The sequence below is a fragment of the Serinus canaria genome, chromosome 20 (genome assembly GCF_022539315.1).
Source record: "Serinus canaria isolate serCan28SL12 chromosome 20, serCan2020, whole genome shotgun sequence".
NCBI classification, from domain to species: Eukaryota; Metazoa; Chordata; class Aves; order Passeriformes; family Fringillidae; genus Serinus; species Serinus canaria.
In genome coordinates this window covers 213,730-239,640 of record NC_066333.1, presented here as the reverse complement: position 1 = coordinate 239,640, position 25,911 = coordinate 213,730, and the positions used below count along the sequence as shown (strand labels likewise).

The 25,911-nt window shown below is 46.9% G+C and overlaps 1 protein-coding gene across 1 annotated transcript in view; it reads right to left on the bottom strand.

Annotated features, from left to right (window-relative positions):
* The window catches only part of LOC103823668 (rho GTPase-activating protein 39-like), a 58,796-nt gene extending 39,066 nt beyond the window's left edge, over positions 1 to 19,730 (bottom strand). The window contains exon 1 of the mRNA XM_050982129.1: positions 19,605 to 19,730. Within this exon, the coding sequence (XP_050838086.1) occupies positions 19,605 to 19,615 (11 nt within the window). The 5' untranslated portion in view covers positions 19,616 to 19,730. The remainder of the gene's footprint in view (positions 1 to 19,604) is intronic.
* Between the last annotated feature and the right edge of the window lie 6,181 nt (positions 19,731 to 25,911).

Below are 25,911 nucleotides of genomic sequence, written 5' to 3'. Positions count from 1 at the left end.
CACAAGGCAACCTGGCAGGAAGCTGAGACATGGCACAGTTTGGTGCTGGCCTCCAACCTGCACAGCCTTAGGCTGCATCAATCCCAGGACACACGGTCAGGTCTGTCATTGGACTGGGACCAAAACTAGCACCACAGCACCTGACAGTGACTGCATCCCACCTCAACATGCTCATAACTAGACTTTTCCCCCAACAGACAGGATTTAAATTGGAAAACTTCAATTTTATCAATATTCTAGAGAGGAAATATTTCACAGTTGCTTAGGCATAACAGAAAAACCTGCCAGTACAGCAACAAATGATGACTATGGCTGGGATGCATACTGCTTACCTTCCACCCCTGGTGCTCCCCCATGGCAGCACATTGGGCTCAGCCCCAAGGAGGCAGCCTCTTGCCTTCCCATTGCTCCCATGGCAATGCCCCTAGTTTCAGGGAGGATTCATGCAGGCACACTGCAAGCATGGCTCGATGAGCATCACCATGGTCATCCCACCTGTACAGGATCCGACCAAAGGGGGCAGCAGAACCCATGCAAGGTCATCACCAGGTGCACCAGCCACATCCTTCCAAAAGTGTAAATCTATGCAGGCAGGTACCCAAGGTACCACATCTTCTTGAAACACACCAATCTAAGACACATGATACCAGCTGAAGCAGACCTGAGCTTCACCCTCTTCTGAGAGCATAGGCAGGCACCAAGTCATACAGGATCTGCCCACAATGGTACTCAAAGCAGCTAAGAGACTCCCAGCATGAATGAAACTCTAAAATCAGGTCTGGGCTGTTTGTGTTATTTTAAGGAGGATGCATACAAACAAAAGGAAAGGATGGACATGGAACCCCTGAGTCTCCCACCTTCTCAATGGGCCCCAGCACCTCTTGGCACTACCTGCTGACTGAAACCCTGGTCAGTGACTAGAAAGCTGAACATGGCTCCACTAAGACCCCAATACCTCTTGGCAGCTGTTGAACATAAGTAAACTGGACCTGAAGCAGGATGACATTTCCCAGTCAAAACTGACAAAACTGCACCCTGGGTGAAGAGCATCATGCTCTTCTTAAACTGCAGGAATGAGGTGAAGAAGTTGTACCTGCCAAAATGAGGCAGGAGAGCCCAGAGCCCTGGAGAAGCAACATGCACCAAGGGCCAAAGCAAGCAACGTCACGTCTATGATATCCCTGCTATTTCAAGGACACAGCAGCAGTCACTGCCCTGTCAACCTACAATTACTGACAAAGGTCTTGATTTATCTAGCTTGCTGTCCAGCTGCTTCAGGACTGAGATTTACTCTTCACTGCCTCCTATGTCACCATTACTGATTTCAGGGATTCCTCCCAGCATTGCCATGAAGCCTGTGCAGCCAGGGGCCCAGCAGCTGCTGCCTCAGACAGTTGATGCCAAAGAAAGCAGTCTAGGAATAGGAGGCTCTTCAGTCAGAAGTTGTTTAGAAGAGCCACATTACCACATAAACCCAGCAATTGCTCCAATACCTTGGGAGCATCCCACAACCTGCACACTGTGGAAGGAGCAGGACTCAGCAGTGACTGATCTTTGTCATTTCCATACACAGATCATCCTGGACTCAATGACATGATGCCAGGCACTGCACAGACATAAACATACTGCAGTGCAGCATAATTTCCCCATACTATGGGGGAAAAGAAGGCAAAAGAACAACCATTCTTGTACCATCTTCACTGAAGGGAATAGAGAGCCCATAGCAGCCAAAACAGAAATAGCCAGCTCCCAAGGTTCATTTGCATCATGCACAGGGATAACTTTTTGCTGCAGAAGGGAACATTAAGTAAGGACAATAAAACATTTACACAGATTTCTGAACAGTGTCAGAGGGTGAAGAGGGGGAGGACAGGAACAGAAAAGATACTTCCAGAACCAGCAGAGGGAAACCCATCAGCCAGGTCCTCAGGACCAAACGGTCACCATAGTGAGAGCATGCAGGGTTGGGGACTTAAGGACTCCTCAAGACACCCACCTCTGATCTAAAATAATTCCACCAGACCATCAAAAAAACATGACAACTGTAGCTTTTCTAAAGGCAGAGCATGAGCTGGCAGTGGTCAAGAACAGAAGACTGAGACTGTAATTACAGGGTGGAGAACCTGCACTGCCAGGCCATGCACAACTGGACAGCGTCACCCCAGGTGCCAACAGAGGATGCCCTACAAACAGCCAGATCACAGAGTATAATGCTTTCAGGCACCACTCAGCAAAGCTACATATCTGAGGCAGCTAAGTTCCTAGAAGTGGGACATTAGCAAAATAATGGCCCTCTGTCTCTCTTCATTTAAAAGGCTACCAGTCATTCATAAGCTGAAAAACAGGGTCCCTTGAAAACATAGCCATGGACAGCAAGGGACCAAGTCATTCCTCAGATAGCAGAGTCCACAAAACACTGTGGGCTAAAAGCACAAAACAAATATAAGTGTTTCATCATAACTTCTTTAGAGTTATTTGTTCTTCAGCAAATCTCTCCAGCTGCAGCTGTCTCTGCCAATTACATTGAAAAAAATCATGAGAGAACAGATGCAGTGAAGCTCTTGAAAGTATTAGCTGTCCAAGCTAGTTATGTGTGACTCAAGTTAACCACTACAACACCAGGCTAGCTGAGGAATTTGGTTGCAAGTCAAAGGAAAGAAAGGGAGCTAGCAGCAAGTCAAAGGAATAACTGTCTGCAAACAAACAACTCTCTCCCGTTCTGTGAGATGCCATCAGGAAGCTCATCCCAACACGACTCTGTGCAGAGGAGCCACTTCAGTGTCATAATTTTCTCCAGCCCAAAGCACACCAATTTCCTCTGGCAAAGAAGGAGAGATAGAAAGTAAATATCTGAAAACCTCAAGACAAACTTAGTAAGGTCTTTATAAAACAATAAGCAAGAAAAATAAATATATCATGGGAAAGAGGTCCTTCCATTTGTTTTGCCTACAGGAATTGCTGAACAACATGCACATCAGACAACAGAGTCAGGATGTTGCAAAGTCAGTGCACCGGACCCACAGCATCAAACCCTCCTGCAGGCCCAGAGTCTCCCTTCCTGCATGCCTGTCCCACAGAGAAGCACATGGATCCCTGCTCTATGCACAGCTCCAGCTCTGGAAAGCTTACCTATCCCTAAATGAATTCTTAGTTTGGGATGAAAAACACAGCCCATTTGACTATTTTATCTTGTTTTTTTTTCTGATGTAATAAGCCATTAAAAAAGCCTCCTCCTAAAGGAAAGGCATGCTTAACTGTTGCCCCAAACTGACATTCTCTTCCTGATTGTCTCTACAACATTACAGTGTGAGTAGGAGTCACATCCCATGAGATGTGCTTCAGCCTCTGCTTTGTCTGCTACACACTTGCATCTGCAAGACCAGCAGTAACACCTTGAACTCCAAGTAAACCAAAATACTAGTTATCTATAGTTCCAGTGCTTTGTCATTAACAAGCTCTGGCTTGATTTAATGAGAAACAAAGACTGAGGTGTTTGACCTTGCCTTAAAATACAGTCACAGCTTTTTGGTGAAGTCTTACAGATGTAAGACTTCACCAAATAAAGTGCAATTAGTTAAAGCCCCAAATTTGCCTTTGCTCTCACCATGTCATACAAACAAACGTGGGATTAACCAGGGGAGACCTCATTGTGGTCTTCAACACTCTTATGAGAGAAAGTGGAGGGGCAGGTAATAATCTATTCTCTCTTGTGACCAGTGACAGGACTTGAGGAAACTGCATGAAGTCAGAGGAAGTTTAGGTTGGATATCAGGAAAGAGTTTTTCACCCAATAGGTGGCTGAGCACTTGAACAGGCTCCCCAGGGTACTGGTCACAGCACCAAGCCTGTCTGAGCTCAAGAAGCATTTGGACAACGCTCTCAGGCACAGGGTGGGATAACTGGGGTGTCCCCTATGCAGGACCAGGAGGTTCCAGACTTGGGTCCCATCCAACTCGGCATATTCTATGATTCCCAAGAGTCCACAAGAAGGCAGCTCGTGGCAAATAACTGCATCAGTCACTGAAGGCTCTCAAAAAGGGTCTCAGTTGTTTCTTGGAGACACTCAGGAAAAACCAGCTGGGCTGCAGAAGAAGGCAGTCCTGCACAGCATATGACGCCTCCCCAGGAAGACTCAGCCCTTGGCAGCACCTCTGGAGGTACTACCTTGAAGACACCCTCCCAAGAAATGAGGAGAGCAGCAATAAAAGAACGATGCAGGCAGTCACTGTGGACATCACAATTACTCCTTGCTTCGGACAAACCTTTTGCAGGGCATATGCTCATTTCTTCAGCCTCTCCAAGGAGGTTGGTAGGATAAAGAATTCCCTGTTTTCACTATATTTCTTTCTCTCAGTTAATGACAGTAAGCCATCAATCCAGCAGGTCAGGGAGATCAGGTAAAGTGACATTCAAAGCTGCAAGTTTCAAGACTGCCAAAAAAACTTTCAAGTCGATGAGGAAAGGGAGGGAAGTTTTACAGTTAATATCTGCACTTCAGCAGAAGAAAAGTGAACTCCCTGAATGAGAGAAGACTGGTGTGGCTAAACAACTCCTTGCTCTGGAGGGATAAAACTGGAGAACTGTGACTTGTGTACACCCACAACCAGAGCTGGGGATAGACTTATGACCCTGGTTCAAACCCACTGCAGTTCTTCAGATGCTCAGGTTCAAGAGGAACCACCCTCTTAAGCAAAAGCCCAGGTTTCACCTTTTCCACAGCTCTTTAAAAGTTTCCAAAAAACCACACTGGTGATGGTATTTTTGACACAGTTCCAGCTCAAAGCGGATTCATGCAGGCATGCTAATGCACTCTGGGGTTTTAAACACCACTAAATTCAACTAGTGCCAAGAACAGTTGAGCTGCAATTTTAAATACACAGAGTTTATCTTGTTTGAATAACTAGGAGATAAGTAAAGAAATCATGTAGACCAGAGCCTGGCCCTGATCATATCTGATTTGCGCTGGTTCTCTGCTTCACTAAGTCAGTCTGAGATAAACACTTAAGCTACTTTGCATAGCTGGAGGAGTAAATATGTATCATCTGTTTGCCCTGGTTTAAAGGAAGGGGGACAACGGAAAAAGAGGGGAAGGAAGAAACTGAATTAAAAAGAAAATTGAGACATGACTTTCTTATAAATGGCACAAAAGAGCGCAGTGGGTGGCTGCAGAGCTGGCAGAACTAGACAGGATCTCCAGAACAAAAAAAAAAAAAAAACCAGGAAATCCGCACTATCTTTTCTCCCCACAATTGATTTAAAATGAGCTTATTCCTTGCACTGAGTCTATGAGGAAGAAGCAGCTTCCTGGCTACATACGATGGGGGGAAACACAGTTAGTTATTAATAGCACCACAATGAGCAAGTATCAGAAGTTATGTTGCAGCCCTGGAAGATCTTGGCTGGTTCATGAAAATACGTGTTGCCATGGCAGAAATTGCTATACATGGTAACAGTGAAAAGTGGGGTGAGAACAATACACTTCTTGATTTGGTGCCCAAAACAAGTTCCTTTTGTTTTCTCCCTCCAAAACCCACACATTTATTAGCCTGTATCAATCCAAAACTGAGCTTTTCACTTTCAAACAGCTGCAAGGAAGATAGCAAAAAAGAGACAAATTCAGGAAGACATTGAAGTAGGCACCACTCTCTGTCCTTCTGCAATGGCATGGTTGATGGATTGGGGCAGAAACTAGATCACATTCAACTTCACTTTTTATCTGCTACCCATCTAGATCGACTTCATCTGCCAAACACAATGTACCCAATACATAGTATTTGCTACAGATAAAAACATAAGAGCAAATAACTGAAGAGGCACTTAAAGCAAGGTCTCTTCCAAGATGGGATGACCTGACATTCAATAACAAAAATGGCAGCAGATCACGATGCTGTGCTATTCTGTCCTTTGCTTTCCTCTTTGCAGTTCCCAGCCTCCTCTTCCCTTCTGCAGCACTACCAAGCACCAAGCAACACAGAGTGCTGATACTTTCCAGAACCATCTGTTACCCTCAACTCATTCCTGAATTGCAGTGCTCAGGATTTCTTCCCTTGTTTGCTCTTCACCAGCCACTACTTTTGTCCCCATTTCTAGATCAGGCACAAATACTGCGAGCAGCAGAGACCCCAGCCTGGCTCCCCCAGGACCTCCCTCCTCTGTAAAGTCTGACCATCTACTACTCATCTTTGCAGCCCAATCTTTTAACCATTTATCCAGCCATGATGGACTTTCCCTTAATACCCTCTGCTGAAACATTTCAGTGAGGTCCACTAGACCACTCCACTTGATCACCCCTGCCATGTACTTGGAAACACCTTCCAAGTACCAGTGGAGTCATGTAGCTCAGTTTTGGTCTACAAAAGCCATATTGGCTCTTCCCCCACATGTCACACCTATTTATGTTCTAACTTAATACTGGTTTCTGTATTCTAAACTTTGAACTGTAAGACACGCACCTTTGGTAAAACCAAGTGCCCATTCCATTCTGCCTGCAGGTGAGACACTCCAAGAGGTTTGTTAAGCAAAACAGGTAAGCCTGGTCATGCCCTTCCTCCATCTTCTCCCTCATTGCTCAAGAACCCACACATGTATTAGAGATGTTACAGGCAGATGGCTGGCTGTTCTTCCTAGTAACTATTTCACCTTAACTGCCTATAAGTTTACCCAAATACTTTTTCAATCTGACAATACCTTTTGCATCCACGACCCCCAAGAACACTGAAATCAGAAGTTCATCACAGATTGGTTTATAACAGATAGGAGGAAGGCCATTTATTTTACACAATCTCCTCTAGGTTTCACCAAATGCACATAGTTCTAGGGCCACAAGACTTGGTAGAAAAATATTCAACTTATCCACAGAAAGAGGAAACACTGTCCCCAACTTTTAAAAGGGCAGAAAGGAGGACCCAGAGAACTACCAGCCTTTCAGCCTCAGCCCCGTGCCTGGGAAGGTGATGAAACAGACCCTCCAGGAAGCTCTACTAAGGACATGGAGGTGATTCAGGACAGCCAGCATTGCTTTACCAAGGGCAAGTCCTCCCTGACCAACCCAGTGCCTTGCACAATGCCATAGCTCAGTAGGCAAGGGAGGGGACAGAGATGTCATTTACATGGACTTCTGTAAAGCCTTTGACACTGATTCCCACAGCATCCTTCTCTCTAAACTGGAGAGAGATTAAGTTGATGAGTGGACTGTTAGATGGATAAGAAACTGGTTGGGTAGTCACAACCAGAGAGTAGTGGTCAATGGCTCAGAGTCCCAATGGACATTAGTGACAAGCGGGGTCCCTCAGGGGTCTGTATTGGAACCAGCTTTGTTTAATATCTTCATTAGTACATAAAGGGAACAAGTGTACCCTCAGCAGGTTTGCAGATGACACACCTGAAGGACAAGGCCATCCAGAGGGATCTGGACAAGTGAGAAGTGGCCCATGGGAATCTCCTGAGGTTTAACAAGGCCAGATGCTGCTGCTGCATCTCGGCTGGGTAGCAGTGCCAGCATTGATCCAGACCGGGGCAGGAACAGATTGAGAGCAGCCCTGATGAGAAGGGTTTGGGGGTGCTGGTGGATGAGAGGCTGCACACACCCGGCCGTGTGTGTTGGCACCCAGAAACCAACCATGTCCTGGGCTGCATCAAAAGAAGTGTGGGCAGCAGGTCAAGGGAGGGGATTCTGCCCCACAGTCACCTCAGGTGAGGCCCCACCTGCAGTGCTGCATCCAGCTCTGGAGTCCTCAGTGCCAGACAGACACGAACCTGGTGAAGCCAGTCCAGAGGAGGCCACCAGGTTTATCGGGGGATGGAGCACTTCTCTTAGGAGGAAAGGCTGAGAGAATTGGGTTTCTTCAGCCTGGAAAATAGGAGGCTTAGGGGTGACATAATTGCAGCCTTCCAGTTCCTAAAGGGGGCTTACAAGAAAGATGGACAGGGACTTTTTACAAGAGCATGTAGTGACAGGACAAAGAGGAATGGATTCAAACTGAGAGTAGGTTTAGATTAGATACTTCTTTGCTATGAGGGTTATGAGGCACTGGAATGGGTTTGCCCAGAAAAATCATGGATGCCTGTTCCCTGAGTTGTTCAAGGCCAGGCTGAATGGAACTCTGAGAAACCTGGCCTAGTGAAAGATCTCCCTCTACATGGCAGGGAGTTGAAAGTAGGAAATCTTTTAAGATCCTTTCCAACCCAGACCATTCTCTGATTTTATTACCTTGGTGACGTTACATACCTTGATCTTACTATGCAAGACTTTTCTAAACCAAGCAATCACAAATTATATGCCTCTCCTCTTAAGGCAGCTGCTCTGTCCTTTAGTAATTTTAATTATCTTCACTGCAGTCTCTCTAACACCACTGTCCTTCTCACAATGCAGAAATCAGAACAGCATGCAATCTCCAAGACATGAACGAAGTGTTAAAGAGGGTCAAATTGATGCCCTCTGCTTTGGTATTAATTCCCTTGCTGACGGTGACCAAAACTGATTGGTTTCTTTGGCAAACATCACAGACAGAACTGATGATTTCAGAGAACTGTCAATGACTCCTAGCTCCTTCTCAAGCTATAACCACTAGTTCCGGGCTGAGCATCAAACAGGTCCAGTACAGGTAATTTTTCCCTGTTCACCATGTTTTCCTACACTGAAGCTTATCTGTCACATACCAGTCCACTTCCTCAGTTCTGTGAGGTTCTTACAGATTTCCTCATCTTCAGTGAGCTACTCAATCCACTGAAGAAACTGAGGATCCTCTGCAAACCTGGGAATGTCACTGCACCCCCTTATACCTGAGGTTACCCATAAGATGCAAAACACTCCCAGCACCAGTTTCTCAGGCCTTGTTGCTGACTTCCCCAGGCTGAAAAATTACCAGTAAGCCCTACCCTTTGCAGTCTATGCTTTCACCAGCTCTTTGTCAATAACAAGACCCTTCCTCCATGCCCATGGTGACTCTTTCCTCAAAGCCTTTGGCAGAGAAATTTGCCAAAGGCTGTCTGAAAACACAGACACGTGAAGCCTCATGATCCTGCCCGCAGCATGCTCATCATGCTCATCACCTCCAGCAGGTCTGTGAGGCAGAGGCAGGGCTTGCCTCTACAATAGCCCTTCTAACACTGGTTCAAGCAGCTGTGCTTGGCCATGCCTTCAGCAAACTTGCTCTTCATTGCAGAGACTTAGGCACAGGGGTCTGACCCAACAGTCCACGGAACCATGAATACTCTTCACAGCCCTTCCCTAGCAGTGCACCTGGACAAATATCGAGCCACTTCTCCAATTTCCTCAAAACTCTCAACCTTTAAAAATGCTATTGCATTCGCCACCACCAATTCATGTGATACCAAGGGCACTTTAGCAGCAGGATACACATGAAAGTATCTCAGCAATTTCAGATTTAAGATCCTTTGGCAGTCTTGAGTAAACACTATCTGTTCCTTGGTTTCTTATCAGTTCCTCTTTTGCTCTAAAGCTATTTCTACTGATGTTCAATGCAAGACAACTTCTCCAACAGTTCTTCTTGCAGCAAGCTTGAAGTTTGCAAAGCTCCTCCACAGGAGTCAAGACAGCCAAAAATGGTTTAGATTTTTTTGTGATAGCTTCATCTTCTGTGTCTCTCACACTTTGACCTCTTCTGCTGCCAGTTTCCAAAAAGCTTCAATGCATTTGAAAGTTAATCATATTTGGCAAATTCATTCCTCAAAAGTGTTAATCTGGCCCACCTTATTTTGATTTTACATGTAATCTGCCGAAATAGGTTTTTTTGGTCTTCTTGCTTGGATACAACTTCCCCTTTTTGGTAAGCCTGCTTCTCACTCCACTGTCCTTCTTTCCCCTTCACATTTCCCTTTTTTTGAGTCTTTCTTTAAAAGGACAAACAAAAAAGTCTGATCTGTTCTTGGTGGAGGTACCCATTCCTTCTGAGCTGGTAACACAACCACTAAATATTTTCTATGCCACCTCTGTTCTGATCAGCTCCTCTTTAGCCAAGGAACAGATCTCAGGTTTCTTACAAGACAGCAGACAGCCCTTTTTTAGCAGAATCAGGAGTAAACACCAGCTCTGGGGGGAGGCAGACAAGTCTCATTTATTTTATTTTTATGCTGCCAGTCATAAAGATCCCATCATAAACCCAGGCTTCGCATTATTGTGACTTTTCAGCACATACGTACTGAGTTTTCACAGGTAACTGCATATTCACAGTTTCCAGATGTCCAAAACTAGATTTCTTTCCAGCTGGAAACATGTTACACAAACAAAGCACCTCCTGAGGCACCCACCAGGTGAGAGGTAGAGGGGTCAAGGCTTCTCCTTCCCAGGATGAATACAGGATGACATCAAAGGGCAGAAAAGATTACAGGAGAATAGCACCCTGCAACAGCATTTCCTTTCCAAGGAACTGCCACAGCTTGGACCTTCTCCCTTGTTTATTTTCAGCACTACTGAGCACAGAGCTGCAGCCAAGGTTGAAGCCAGCAGGACTTGGCAGGAGACGTACAAGAGACAAAAAGCTAGGCCCAATGGCTAACAAACAGCAAAACAAGTTTAGTCAGCAACAGGTTTTAATCTAAAAAATAAAAGCATCATGGATCAATTATTGCTTGAAGCACAGTAAAAGTGAGGATTACATCTCTCAGCTATTAATTCCTTTTCTCATCTTCTCTCACAGCTTAGCAAGGTGTGAAGTTGAAAGATGAAGCCCAATACTGTCCCGCATCTTGAGCGGCACAGAGACCTCTGCTACAACAGAGCTGCGCCCAAGAAGGGGCTGGCTGAACGTCCCCTGTAGCAGCACCAGTTTCCACAGTCAGCCACCCCAATATTGCCTTCTGTCCATGGGCCCACATACTTCCTGTCCTAATAAAAGCCCACACTTCCCAGAGGGCCAACGGAGCAATCCAAGCTCTAGCACAGACACATTTCACTGTTAAAACTCTTCATGCCAGAGTTCACATTTGTCTTTCCCAGGGGAAACAGCCACACCATTCAGGAGGGTTTACAGCTATAGATCTATAGGCAAAGCAGTACAGATTCCTATCAAGAAACAGACCCAAAATGGTAATTTCTGGGGAATACTGTTAATTCATCTAAAGTCCCTCAAATCTTTGCAGTCTGTAAAACCTCTGGGTTTAAGCCAGGTCCAGCTGGAAATTGAAAGGCAAGAAAGCTGCACTGCTGGCAGTTCCATGACAAATTTGTCTGTTCTCCGACCACCCGCATGCTCTTGCTTGAAGAAATAACTACTGTTGCAAACAGCAGAGGTTTGAGCAAAGCAGCAGGAATTAACTGCATGCCCTCCTCTGCCTGCACCAAAGGCCCACCATGCGCAGGTCCTGGGGACCCAACTCCACTTTGCAGTTGGTGCCATGTGCCCTGGCAAGACCAGAGTAACAGAGCTGTCTGGGCCAGCTGCAGTTGCTATTTTATTTCTCATCCAGAGTACAAGATGTACCTTATATCAGGAGACACCCAAAAATAGAAAACTTTGCTCCTCCCCAATGAGACTCCATAGCAGCTCAAAATCAACCCCTCCGGAGCTCAGCTCACCATCTGAGTCATCCAGGCCAAAGCACAACTACCAGAAGATACTCATTTTTGCATTTCCAGCTGAACTCTGGGTACTTTCACTAAACCATTTGGTGATCACCATGCTATTCACTCTTCCCCATCTGAAGTCTTTGCTTCCTGCTCCAGGGAGAGCAGGATGGACAAAACAGCCCAAGGTGAAACTTCCCTGTAGCCCCGTAGCAAGTACAACTTCACTGAACACCAGGTACCCAAAAAGCTTTTCTCCAAGTACAGACAGCTCTCACAGCTCAGCAGCAGCTTTGCTTAAAGAGAAAACAGTGAGCGTTTTCATCCTTCTAAAGAGAAAATAGTGAGTGATTTCATCCCTCCAAGACCATATAAAGTTTAAGCATAAAAGTGCTCAGCTATTAGAGCTGGCAGATGGGGAGGCGTCATTGGACATTGAGAGGCCACCTTCCTACGGAAGAGTTATGGGGAGCCAGAAAGGCTGAAATCACTGACATGCCCCTTACTGCCAAACTCATACAGCCTTTCCGATTTCAAGAACAAGATCAACTTGAAAAAGTGTCACCACTAAAGGAAGCTCTGCCCACAGTATCTCTCTGCCAGCCTTCCTCTTGTAGCAGTGTTTAGAATTCAAGGCCAAAGTTACTTCAACAGCATTCAAAGCTGGCTCAACAGACCATGGAGAGGGAATAGGATGATAACATCATGGCACAATGGCACACTAAAATCAGAGTGGATGATTCAGTGATGTGTTCTCCATGACTCCCTCCCACTCCTTCCCCATCCCCAGCACTCATCACATGAGGCCTGTAGAGCTCCTTGAATTCTACACAGGGATAACTCAGCCTGCTAACTAACAGCAGACGGTTTTCTCTTGCTTTAGTGAACTCAACCACTCTGGTAACAGGACTCTGAACCAGAAAAAATAAAAGGTAAGGTGGCAGTGCAGAGCTTCACCTCCAGATCATCACTTTCTTTTAAAATTTTTTCTGCTTATTGCCATCCCAAAACAGACTTCTACTTTGCAAGTCTCCAGAATCTTAAACCTGTGTTTTAGACTAATTTCAAACTACAGCTTTAGTGAATTTAGGCTGGATTGTCATAGCACCACCAGGCATTTCCTCAGCAGCTTCTAAGCCCTCTGTACAAAAAGGAGCATATTTGCTTTTCACCATTATTATCACAGATTTTAAAATTAATTTAATGAAAATTAGAGTAGATTACTTCAGGGGCAAGCTCCCTAAGGAGTTTCCAAGCCAAAACTGCAATTTGCGGGCTATTTGTACTTCAACTCAGGACTGCAGATGAGAGCCCAAGGGCAGCACCAACTCAAGCACACAGCTGTCCTCTAAGCCCCAATGCAACTTCCTTCACACTCTTTTTACCCGGCTGATTACATACAACTCAGCCATATCCCACCCAGACTATTCACTGTATTACACGGGCATAAATTCCTAAGATAATACACCTCCACATTATGATGCACTAAGCATCTGTCTTCAGGACTACATTAAATGCTTCTCATGCTGGCTCCACTCCAGGCTCTGCACCTCAGCTCACAGCCATTTCACCATCCCTCTTTGCTTCTTTGCTTCACTTCATGTTGATCTGTGATGATCAGGAATACATAAAACAGTTGGAGCTTCTCCTATCACCCTAGCTTAGAGCAATACTTGGAAGGTCTAAAAAAAAAAAAATCCCAAGCATAACTACTGGATCTAGGGAGCCAAGAAGAGCTAAACAATGTGGTTGATGCACAGCTGGATAGCTGTAGATATCAAAGAACTATCAAAGAACTACAATGTACACAGGAAGAAATGGGTACAGGACCAGAAGATGACCAAATATGGCATTTATCACTTTACAGCAAACTGACCATGTTGAAACTTAACAGCTGATCCTTAGGTTACTATTTAAACACCTATATGGAAGGCTCAGTGCCTAGATTACAATGGGACCACCCGCAGTTTACTCCATGTCTGGAAACAGCCCTGCACTTGATATTTCCCATACGGCACCAACAACATATGGGGACCAGCCCAGAGCAGATAAGACCATGTCATGGGGTACAACTGTGCCAGCAGATGAGCAGGGGAGTGAGAAGCAGCTGAGGAGCAGGTGAGGTGGCCAGGACCAGCAGGCAGCTTGGAGTTCCAACAGTATATGAGTCAGCCACTCCAGCCAGTGCAGAGGAAGCTTTCCAAGCAAGACTACACAGCACAGCTCATGCACTGCATTCCCTGGGCCTTTATTTAATTATTCAGCTAGAAAGTCTCCTGTAAGTTTTTCTCTGACTTTCCTTTCTAACTGAAAAAATCTGACACCAATTCATCCTTCTAACCTGAGCCCTGGCTGCTTGTACACAACATACAGCACTCCCTCAGAGTCAGAAAAACCCAAGACAGCTGAACTCCATGTGGTTAAAGGGGATTTGCTGAGCTCAGTCTCAGCTCATCAGGCAGCACTGTGCAGGGATTTTCTTGGTATCACTAGTGATGGAGACAGCCTCTTTGTTTATTTTTTCCCAGATGAGTGACACAAGCAAAAGCAAACAGAAAATACCAGACCTACAGAACAAAAAGGCTATCCCTGCTACGGTGTACCTGGCCCTGGGCCATAAATTCATGATATCCATGATGACACAGAATCCTGCTACATTGAGTCTTTTCTGCCTCAGTAACAGGTTTCCAGGCAAAAAGCAGCAACCTTGTTTGCCCAGGTAGGAAAAAGCCCCATATGTCACAGCAAAGTGCCTTATGGCAGTGTCTCACAGCTGCGAAGTTACACACACAAGTGAACTCAGCACAGGTTTGTGTGGGGAACCCTTCCTGCTTGGCCTGTTTGGTTTTGATAGATCATAAACCCTGCAGCTAAGAAAAAGGTTGGTTTAGAGAGGCCCAGGATTGCTCTGCTTCAAGTTGAGACAGGAACACACAGCAAATCTGGGGAGCATGGGGTGCTCCCTCTTCATCTTCATCTGTGTCAAAACACTTGCCATGAGGAAGGCAAAGCAAAGCAAGAGCTTGGTTCAGGGAGCTGGGCACAAGCAGAATACAAGAGGGGTAAGAAAATACACCCTCCTTAGAGAACTAGACTTCTGTTTGCTTCTGGTGGTTGATGAAGATGTCAGCAAATAATTTTAATAAGACCTTTTTTTTTCAGAAGTTCTAGCACTTTGCAGCATAGAGCCCTTGCTGGAATTTCATAGACCTAAAGCACAAAGAGCCTGACAAAAGAGCCTGAAAAAAAATAAACTCAGCATCTCCAGCACTTTAATCTGTCAGTGTGTTTTTTCAGGAAGAAATTTCTAAAGCTGATATTGTCCACCTCAAACCCCTTCTTTTTGCCTGAAGCACGTAACGGGGAGGCCATGTCTCCTTGCCATGTCAGCACTCACCTGGGAATCACAGACTCCTCTTCCTCTCCCATGCTTCGCTGCAAGCAAACAATCTGGATCTCCAGCACCCTCATTTTAAGTTTTCCAAATATCTCTTGATTGTGTGAGTTGCATAACCAAAAAACGGCAGCTCACAACACACAAAGTAAAAAAAAGCTTGGGAGAGTAGCTGAAGATAGTTGACACCAGCTACACTGGAATTTACTGGGCTACACTCAACTGGAAATATAAAACGTTTAATCCTTACAGCAGTAACCTCAAACTCACGGAACAGTAATTAGATTGAGAGAATATATGCCAAATAACGGTACTTCCATTATCCCATGAGACAAAGACCAAGCACAAAAGAATTTTCTCTTGACCTACAGTGTCTCTTCCAGATGCATGAGCCAGACAGACTTCACGGCTGCTGCTTTTAGTTAATACTTTCCTGCCACTCCAAGAACTGACTGCTTTAAGAAACTATCCAAAGCAAATTACTCTTCCTCACGAAAAGCATAAAACCCATCAAACAGACAGCTTGCTTCAATGGATACTCACGACTGAGCTACTAAAAAGCACAAGAAATTATTTGTTTATTAAAGCTGTTTTTCCTACACGGGAACAGCCTTCCTTGGTGATGGCAGGAATAAACATTAAATATGTAATAATGACAGCAGAACTCAGGAACCTCCTATGAATTCAGCTAAAACCAAATCCCAGTGCCTGTTCTGGAATTTCTTTTTATAACAGATAAGAGGAACTTCCTGAACTATTTGAATCTGCCTGGGGGACTTTTTATAGAAACACAAGCGTATGCATCACAAGGCACAAATAATTGCACGCCATTTGGGAAGGACTGATGGAGCCTAAATGGAACATTTCTGACCTATCTATTTGCTGAAAGCTTGCAAGAATCTCCTCCTAATTGCATCATCCACTTTGAAAGCCATCTGGGGAGTACAGCAGTAACAGAAACATTGGAAAAGGAGACTACAAGAAGGAGGAAACACTCCTTTCCTTTGAACTTCTAATTAGTTTCCATCAAAAGACTGATCTGTCTGAAGGTGTTTCCCAAAGACCAGGCTTTATCTGCATAGGCAAACACTGGAAGATTAGACTGCCCCTTAGGAGCTAGCTCCGGGCCATGCTGGCCCTGCTGATGGAAGCACCTTAAAAAGGTTTTGGCAGTGATGCTAAACTGGACACCCACCTTGTCCTCTACAGCCCTGATTCTGCTTCTGCCAGAAGAGTTACTGGAGGAAAACAAACTCCTGGCTTCACTGAAAGCCAGTCACCCCTAAAACATTTCATTCCAAGGAAACCTCCCTGGTAAGCTTACCAGCTCAGCAGCATGTTTAGAGGAGTGGTGACAACAGGAGCAAGCATATGGCAGAGGTCAGGCTTGCTTTGATAACTTCTCCCACCTGCACTTATTTCCACTGATTTTGCAGAGCTAACAGAGACTTTTGCTATCCCAGTTTATTTACTGCCAAGTGAACCACCACAATCCAGCCCATCCAAGAAAAGGCTCATTCAGCAGACAAGAGTGGGATGACCTGCTGAGGGGCATGGGCTTGTCCTACAGTCAAAGTGAGCTACAGAGAGGATGTTTATTCATGGCCTTATTTAAGCCAGCTAAGAAGAGGCAAAACCAGAACAGGGCACATGAACCCAGTTAAGAGGATGTGCAGGGCTCTGCAAGGTAGTACAACAGTGAGAGGCTTGGATGCCCTGCCAAAACTAGAAGACCCCTCTGCTGCAAAGTCACAGCTGAGTTCAGACACACAGAGCCCATCAGCAGCTCCAGGGCAGGGTGATGAAGTGTCAATGTTTTCATTAAGTCCTAAATTAAAGTTGCTAAAAAACATGGAAACTGGTATTCCTGCAAATTCAAAGCCTGATTTAAACTGAATTAACTAAAACCAACAAACTATGCTAAAATGACTCAAGATTCAATAACAAAATTAATAATTTTAATAATCATTGTAATTAATAATCATTGTAATCACAACAAAACACATGAATCCCTTACATCTTGTATAAATCAAATTAAAACAGACAACCAGAACAGCAGGTTTCCTGCTGAACAAGCACACTTAGTACCATTCCCAGTCCTTCCACCCAGCTAACATGACTTCAGCAACCTCAATATTTCTGGGTAGGCTGGAAGATCTCCCTTCGCACCCATCCTGAGGCTGTTTAATTCAAATAGCTAAAAACATGCTGCTAAAATATCAAGTCCAAACTTGAAAGCTTTCTTCTCCATAAGTAAAATGGCAACCCAAGTAGTATCATTACTAAAGCATTTACCTATCAGGAAATACAGATATGACATATATGACATCCAAAAGAGGGTTAATCAATATTTATTAAGTGGCACTGCCAGTGGAAAAAAACAAGCCACCCTCATGGGCCAAAAACTCAGACTCCTACAGCTGTTTATGCTTTCTTAGCTTTAATTGCAGAAGTAATTCCAAAGCTAAGTTTATGTATCTTAAAGCTCTTCCCACAGTCCCTCAACAATTCTAATAATTCTTCCTCCAAGGCTCTCAGGGGAAAAATCCTCTGGTCCCTGATTTACAAAACTATACCAGTTTGTTATCAGGCAGCTACCCCAATCCTGTGAAGGCAGCCCCAAAAGAATGGCAAAATGGATTTAAAAAATGCGTCAAAGCTCAGACACCAATACAAGGAAATCCACAGGATGTTCTTACCCCATAGGCAGCCCACTACAGGAATTCGAAGCTCTCCTTTCATCTTTGTACCACAAATTATATTTTTCTAGAAATCAAGTCAGTTGAATGGGAGGCCCTGTTTTGTGTCCCTAAAGCAGGGCAACACTCGGTAAGCTGTGCTCTGCATGGCATATTACGCACACATGTCACCCATGAGGATTTCTGCTGCAAATCCAGCCAGGGTCAGGCTGAATGCAGACTTTTGCATTGCAAGGATGACCACAAAACTCTCTCAATTACAAAATGCACCAGACATGTGGACTGAGATCTCACTGCAGCTTACGTTCGCCCAGCTGAGGCCAAGATATCTGTTTCAGCTAGGCAAACCTGTTGTGAATACAGAAGGCATGTGAACTATCTGAACAAAATTATGGCTTCTAAACCCACATTCCTATAATCCACTGTGATCTCAGCATCCCTCCAAATAGCCTCCATCCAACTGATAGGAAGAGCTGTCTTGTCAACCCAGCAAAAACCAAATTCAAAAGCACTAAAGAGACAGCAAGGGATACACAGGTAAAGCACTGTGAAATGAAGCACAAGAAGCTTCGTACTCATCTGCACCAGCTAGTGGAATGATAGCCTCAAATCTACATGATTTTGTCAGGCTTTAGAGTTTACCCTAAAAGGAGGAATCTACAACCTCAATTTCCAAGCACCTTTGGCTGTCACAAGCACAGAAGCAGAAGCACCTGCTGTGAGGCGCTGCTCCTGACAAGATGAGAGAATGCTGCTGTGCTCATCATTTTGCTCAGTCTGAATTCTGTTATTTTAGGGCCACCTTCAGTGGGATTTGCTATCCTTTCCCAAGATGCTCCTTACAGACTAACTCAAACCCTGGTCTGCTGCAGGAGATGCAGAAAGAAAAATAAATAAAACAACTTCAAATGCAAGAGAAATAAATTATTCCAAACACCTTGCATCACCAATGAGGCACTGAGCAAAAAGCCAGTGCAGCTCTCCCAAGACAAGAAGAACGTGAGAAGCCAGCTGAAATCTAGTACCCCTACAGAGGGTCGAACTGCAGGAATTTTAAAAACATCAAGTACTTAACATAGAACGAAAAAAGCTCAACTGCAACTGGCATCAGCAACAGCAGGGATAGTGTCTCTGCCAGGCTCTGCACGTTCCTCCGGGCAGAACAAACTTAATTTAACCACTTCTGGCCGACGATCCCAGGCGCAGAGGGACCAGGAAGAGTTCGCCTTCAATGGGGTTATTCACTGGAGTCGTAAAATCCGCCTGCAATTGTCGGAAGCCGGATGCAGCCTGGGAAACTGGCCTGGCTACCTGGCCCTCCTGTCTCCCTACCCACTTCCAGGAGAGGACAGAACCCTCTCCTGGCCACAGGGCAACAGCCACACCCGATAGTATTTTCACTGTCATTCTGTAAAGGCGCTTATTTTTTAAGCGAAAGAGAGAAAGCTACGGGGGCACCCAGCCGAGCGCCAGCGAGCCCGGGCTGGAACGGGCACAAAACTATGGTGTTCTCCCGACGAGCCGCTCGTCTTCGGCTGTGCGAGGGCACCCGACAGAGTCCGGCCGCAGCCTCCCGGGAGGCGCCGGGGTTAGGCAGGAGGGAGGACTCCGAGTCAGGGCCGGGCCGGCTCCACTCAGCCGAGCTCATGGCCGCCCGCCTCGCTCGGAGGCCGCAAACAACGCAATCCCAGCCCCAGGAGGAGGCCCCGGCGGGAGCCAGAACAACGCGACAGTGAGGTCCCCCCACAGACAGCCCAGCGCGGCGGGAAGCGGCCGGGACCACCGCCCCGCACGAGTCTGACCGCTAGGCACGGCACGGCTCGGCTCGGCTCAGCTGCATTTCACCTGCTGCGTCGGCTTGCCGGGCCCCGCGTCCACCCGAGCCAGGAGTTGCTCCCGGCCCATGCTCAGACCCACTGCCCCGGGGAACGGCAACGCCTCTCTCCCCTCTCCCGCCGCTCAACAGGTGTGTGGCGAGGACACTCACCTCTCCGCCATGGCTGCTCTGACCGCGAGCGAAGCAGGATGTGAAACCCGATCCCGGCCCCGCCCGTGGGTGGTGCGGCCCGAGTCGGGACCGCCGGCCGCTCCCCGGGTCCCTCTGCCGGGGGCTGCTGTGCCGGGACGGGGCGGGGCGGAGCGGGGCGGGGCGGGGCGGAGCGGAGCGGGGCGGAGCGGAGCGGGGCGGGGCGGAGCGGGGCGGAGCGGGGCGGGGCGGGGCGGGGCGGAGCGGGGCGGGGCGGGGCGGAGCGGGCTGAGACGGCCGAGACGGCCAAGACCGGTGAGGCCGGCGTTAGTGGTGGAGCTGCGGGTCGAGGGCAGCCCCTGGCGGCGGTTGCGGTCGCTACGGAACCCGACCTAGTCCGCCGGGCCCTGCCGTCGCGAAGCTCCGGCCCGACGAGTAGAAACAAGGGGAGTTGAAGCGGAGCCGGGACATCAGTTTTGGAGCCGCTGAAACCTTATTTGAGCTACAGGTCAATGGCAAAAGTCAGTCGGCGTCACCTCTTTTGTGAGGAAAACCGTGGTCAGGCAGGTCACATCCTGCTCTCGCCTCGGCGATCTTTTGGCAGCGCTGTAGTTGCGGGCCCCAGGTACGGGCCGTGCGCGCCGCTGGATCACAGCTGCACCGGTGAACCGTGTTCTTCCGACGCTACCTCCTGCTGCCCTGGGCACATTGGTTCTGCTCTGTCCTCTGGTACTCCCGGCATCCCGCAAGAACGTGGATGGAAAGTGGGAGGGGGGACTTGAACCAGTGTGGAGTATTGAGAGAGGAAAGTTCCTTTGCCAATGCTGGATGTTGAGCTGTCTCTGCTTCCGCGTGGGAGGGTACAGACATTTGGGTCAGCCTGAGCTGTAACGCTGCCGTTCTCTGGGTTTGCCCAGATGCGTTCTCTCTTTTTTTTTTTCTCTCTTTTTTTTTTTTTTTTTTCTTTTTTTTTTTTTTTTTTTTTTTTTTTGTCCCAGCAGCTTTGTGTTGGCAGATTTTGCAGACTTTCTGTTTCTTCTTTATCCTGAGCACATAGTAGACTGATCAAAGCTGTGCAGGAATATCAGATCTGTCTCCAGCAGATGCACAGATCCACCAGTGGCGTACAAACAGCATAGGTTCAGAGACCTCAAGAACAAGTAGAGACCTGTTCTTCAGCTAACATGAGTACTCTGAATAAACAAGCCGTGCTCTAAAGGTCAGCCCTGCTAGATCAGCTTCTGTCAGCCACTGCTTTGGGGTATGTCATTTGGCATGATGGCACAGAACAGCTCCTGTATATCAGTAATTGCTGCAATGTGTCACTGCTCCCAAGGAATCTTTTACTGTCCTGTTATTCCAGAATAGAAACAATCCCATGTGGATGCAAATCCTAGGAGTTGAGCTGCCCAGATTCCTCAGATCCTGTAACTAGGGGCGCAAGACTTGACAGATACTTGGTGGATTTTGCCACTAACAGAGTGGTTTGGGGCTCATGTTGCACCAGGGAGCAAATGTCTGCTACGGTAAGAAATTAGTCGTTCCAGCTTATTAATGACCCCATGCAAGCCAATGGTCAGGGTCCCACCCAGAGCAACACTGCGCTCATTTTCAAATGGCATTTTGGCACTATTGAGAACTTGAGGGTAACTTAATCTGAAGACATTCCCATGAAATTCCCACTGCATTTTTAAATAGCAAATAGAGAGACAGTGAGATCATGGCTGCTGCACTTGTGGGCTGGTCACACAACTGCACTATGCTTATGGGGGGGGGGGGTGGGAAAGGGTGTGTCCCTGCAGCCAGGAGCCAGTGGTGAGTGGGGCCCCCCACAGGGGCTGTGAAGCTGCTGGAGATGCCTGAGGTGCTGTGGAAAAGCAGGCAAGAGAAGTTGAGTTCTGTGCGACTGCAAAGCTCAGGGACTGAGGCACAGGCTAGCAGGGAAGAAAAGGAGGAGTTGAACCAGGTCTGTATTGAAAGCAGAAATTTGCTGGTGTAGCTCTGCTATGATTAAATTGGCATCCCTCCATGTGGAGATGCAGATATTGCTTACCTTTGCCAATACAGGCTATACCTGTCCTCAGGGAAACAGTAATACTGGGAAAATGCTTATAGCAGCCTGATAGTCTCTGTTCAAGGGCTCCTGTAGACACAGATGTAGTGTGTAAGAATTTTAACAGTTTGATCATAATTTTTGTGCTAGAAAGGTCTTTTCATGCTGAAAATAGATGCTGGGCACATGGGAGGTTTCAGAAGGCCCAGCTTTGGGGCCCCCCAAAATGAGTGACCTGCCACAATAAGTAGGAAGTTGGCTGCAGCATGGACCAGACAAAATATTCTTTTTTTTTTTGCAACATTCTCATTTTATTTTGCGTACTTTAGGGTTTGATGATAATGTGTAGGGTGTTTTCCACCTACACCTCTGGCAGCCTTGCTGAAGAACCTAAACATCATCACTGGGCTTTCACAGCTCAAACTCTCAGGATGTTATTCTGCACTAAGAGATCCTGTCTCTCTTCAGGCCAAAATGGCAAACTGGAGGCTCTCAAGGACACAAAGGACACACTGACACGACATCTCAGGTCAGTCCAGCTCATGAGCTGGCAGCTCTGTGCTGACCTGCACAAAGTCACACAGCAGAAGGGCATCAAAATGCAGAGCAAGGAAGCCACCTTGAAGGCAGAACCTCCACACTAGAGGAGAGTGACACACCTGCTGACATCAAGGACACTCTTGGGGGCAGAGGTCCCCACTGCTGGAGAAGTAAAGCTGGGTGATAGGAGGTTCAATTATCCAGCACAACAGACAGTGAGCCTGCACATAGGTGCCAATGATGCACTAGTGGATGCACTAGTGACTCGGGGAGGGGGAGAGTAATCTCAGAGGGGGAAGAAGCTAAAGGAAAAGCTTCTTTTCTGGGAACTTTTTCAGAGACTTTCACAGCTCAGACAGTCAGGGGCTGAGGAAAACTTCTGCTAGTGGTACCTGGTGCAATAACACAAGGCAGTTCTCCAGAGATACAGTTGGGTCACTGTGACACATGCTTGGATGATCAAGCCCACCAGTCACGAGGCCTGTTATCAATACACCAAAACTGGCAGCAGGAGGTGAATGTGAAGTGACTTGAGAGCATGGAAAAAACACTGCAGTGTCTCTGAGAACAGAGGGGCCTGGCTCTCTTGCTAATAAAAGAAGAAATAGCCTTTATGAATTTTAAGGCTGTGAACACCAGACCACTGTAAGATGTGGTAAGAGGTCAGTGTTTCCAGACCAAATCATCTTGTTTCTGCCTGTTCTCAGCTGAAGGATATACTGTATAACTGTCACTGCAGAACTGCAAAATGAGGCAGCTCCCTGAGATCCTGCTTGAATTGTTCCTCAGATACTCCTCTCAAGTGGAAGTAATGTATTTGGAGTTGTACACCCTTTCATAAAACTGCTCATGTCATGTTCATATTTGGGCAAACACTCCATGTCAGGAAATGGCAAGTAGAGGTCCTGGCATGAGAGGTCTTCCTCATGTGGGAATGTGGAAGAACCAGTGATGCTAAAGCTATGGAAAGCTTAGGATTGCAGTGCAGCTGTCCTGCTTGTATGTCCCAGGCTGAGAGTTCTGGCAATCCCCAGGCAGATGTACTACAGATGTGAGCGCAGTCAGCACATTGCCCTAGAGGTTTGGGCCAGAAGGCACTGCCCTTGCTCTGCCTCTATTAACAAACTGGATTGCACAGCTTGGAACCAGTCCAGTTCAGCACCAGACCCACAGCAACTGTCTCCATGTACAGCAAGAAAGGGAGTAACAGCTCCAGTCAGGTCTGACAAACCTTTGTTGAGAGACTGGTGATACTAGGAGTACCTGCCTAAAATGCTTGGCAAGGTCTGTGTGGCTAGGCTTATAGCCAGCACTGCCCCAGTGTAGCTGCAGCCTTGGATCCACATTCCAGGGCACCAGCAATGATGGGAGGATGAGTTGGAAGATGCTTCACTGGGGACTCCCGGTGCTACTCCTGAGCTGCATTTGAGCTCAGGTCCTCAGCCTTGACCTCACCTCAGCTGTAATTCACTGAAGCCTCGTGCCAGGCCCACTCAGTGGGTCAGCAGTCACTCAACCATGGCTGACCCTGGTTACTGACACCAAACTCTCTGCTCCTCTTGCATGGTCAGTATGGCACTGTCATGCTGTTACCTTGGCTCCTGCTCATCTGTCATCCTCTCCTGCCTCCAGCACCCCAAGCCCCCATGGCTGCAAGGGTGGACAGGAGCAGGAGCAGCTTGATGTGCTCTTGAGATGAGGGAGCCAATAATACCACAAAACATGCTGTGAAAGTCCTGTGTTAAATAGGTCAAACTACTGCCTAGATACTCCTATGAGTGTTTACATGTGGGCTCACCATGGGGAGCTCTTTGCTGCAGCAAGATAAAGTGCTGGTCTGATTGAGGGGCACAGTTCACTCAGATGGGTGATGAGATCTCTGTCCTTGGAGATTTGCAAGGTTTGGCTATGCAAAGCCATGGTTTATCTGATCTAGTATTGGTGATGATTTCATTTCAAGCAAGAATTTGGGCTAATGCTCACTAAAGGTCCCTCCCAACCAAAACATCTGTGACTCCATATCAAGGAACTAGAGGTTTGAGCTGGGCTCAAATGTACCATATGTGGTCAATTCTCCAGTACTTCAGCACAGATATCTTGTATCCAGTGTCTCAAAGACCTTATTGTATGGAACCAGGCTGACCTGGTTGCCGGCGTTGCTGGCTGAAGTTCTTTGGATTGTGTGCTGTGAGAGTTCTCTCTGGCAAAAGGTCTTAGCAAGTATGAGGAAAAGAAAAAAACATCCCTGTTCTTCATTAATCCTGTCTGTTTTGTGAAGATGATGATATTGAATAGCCCAGGACAATCCTTTGGAAAGGATAGCTGGAGATATTTGACCATTTGTAAAAAGATATGTTTTTAAGCACTGATCAGCAGGTTGTAGTGGTTTGGTGACTTTTTTTTGTTTTTCCCCATAGCAGGCATGATGAAAATTTATATAACTAGCCAGGTGTTTTGCAATGGGGCTTTTAAAAAATCGTGTCCTAATTTTTTCTGCCTTACCATCTTTAGCTCCTTTGCAGAGTAAGCAGCAGTGCGATCGCATTACTGCTTGGCAATGCAGCAGCTGGCTGTAACCCAACCGTGCAGCATGGGACACGGAAACAGATGGAGCAGCAAATGCTCTTTGTTTCCTCTCCTGCTTTCTAAAACAGTTTGTGAGTAAAAACATACAGGGGAGGTTTTTGCCATCTTCCCTGCTACTTAAGCTTCCTGGCTGCTGACAAAGCCATGGCATTATATAGTGGGGGTAACATCTCTCCCCAGCAAAGGAAAGCGGTGTCCTTTGAGAGGAGAGCTGCCAAGAGAGGAACGGCATTTGATACAATGCCCTTGCATGGGAAGGAAGGGTGCAGCGGGTGAAATGGCTGAACTGAGCCAAGGGCCCAACAAGTCCTGCTTCTCTTGTTGCTCGAAGTCCTGATTGTGATGTTCATCTGAGCTTGGGTGAACCCCATCAGCTCATTAAACTGGCATGGATCAAAAGTGAGTATTGTTTTGACAGTTAGGAACCTGTATTGGCCTGGTGGATGATCTGGCAAGCACTGGGATGAGAATGAGGAAAGCAGCCACACTCCAGGATGGGCCAGAAGAACACGGGAGGAAGGTGGAGGTGGGATGTCCCTTGTGAATCAGATCGACTCTGCTGTCCAGGGTAGTCCTTGTTCCAAGGCTAGACTAGACACAGGAAGGAGGTCCATGCTCCCAGGTAACTTTCTATGAGCCACATTCTGAGGTTGCTGCAGTGAAGGTCAGGAAAATGTTCCCAGCAGAGGTTTGCCTGCCTTACTTCAAAATTCCTGTGGGATGAAAACTCCCCATAATAAGGTACTTATGTTCCTGACACCAAATCAGTTACAGGTTCCCAAAGGACTTCCACTGTATCACAGCCTCCCATACTTCTCTGTTTCTGGTAAACTCTGCTGCTCTCAAATATACTTCTGCTAAGGGTTTACTGGTCAAGCTGGGAAGTAGTGCTCTCTGCCCCACAGGCGATGTTATACTCTGGAAAACATGAAACTGTTTCACCACCAGCAGCCTTGAGCTGGGGGACACCTGCCCAGAGGTGCAGAGGACAATTGCTGAGAGGCCTGTGGCCAGGGCTTATGACACAAGACTGAGCTAGAACCGCCAGTGCACCCAAACAGCAGTGTGAGCAGTAGAGACAGAGCTGTGCCACCTCCCTGTACCTCCCTGCTCACTCTCCCACTGGGCTGCTTGGCCCATCTGGCTTTG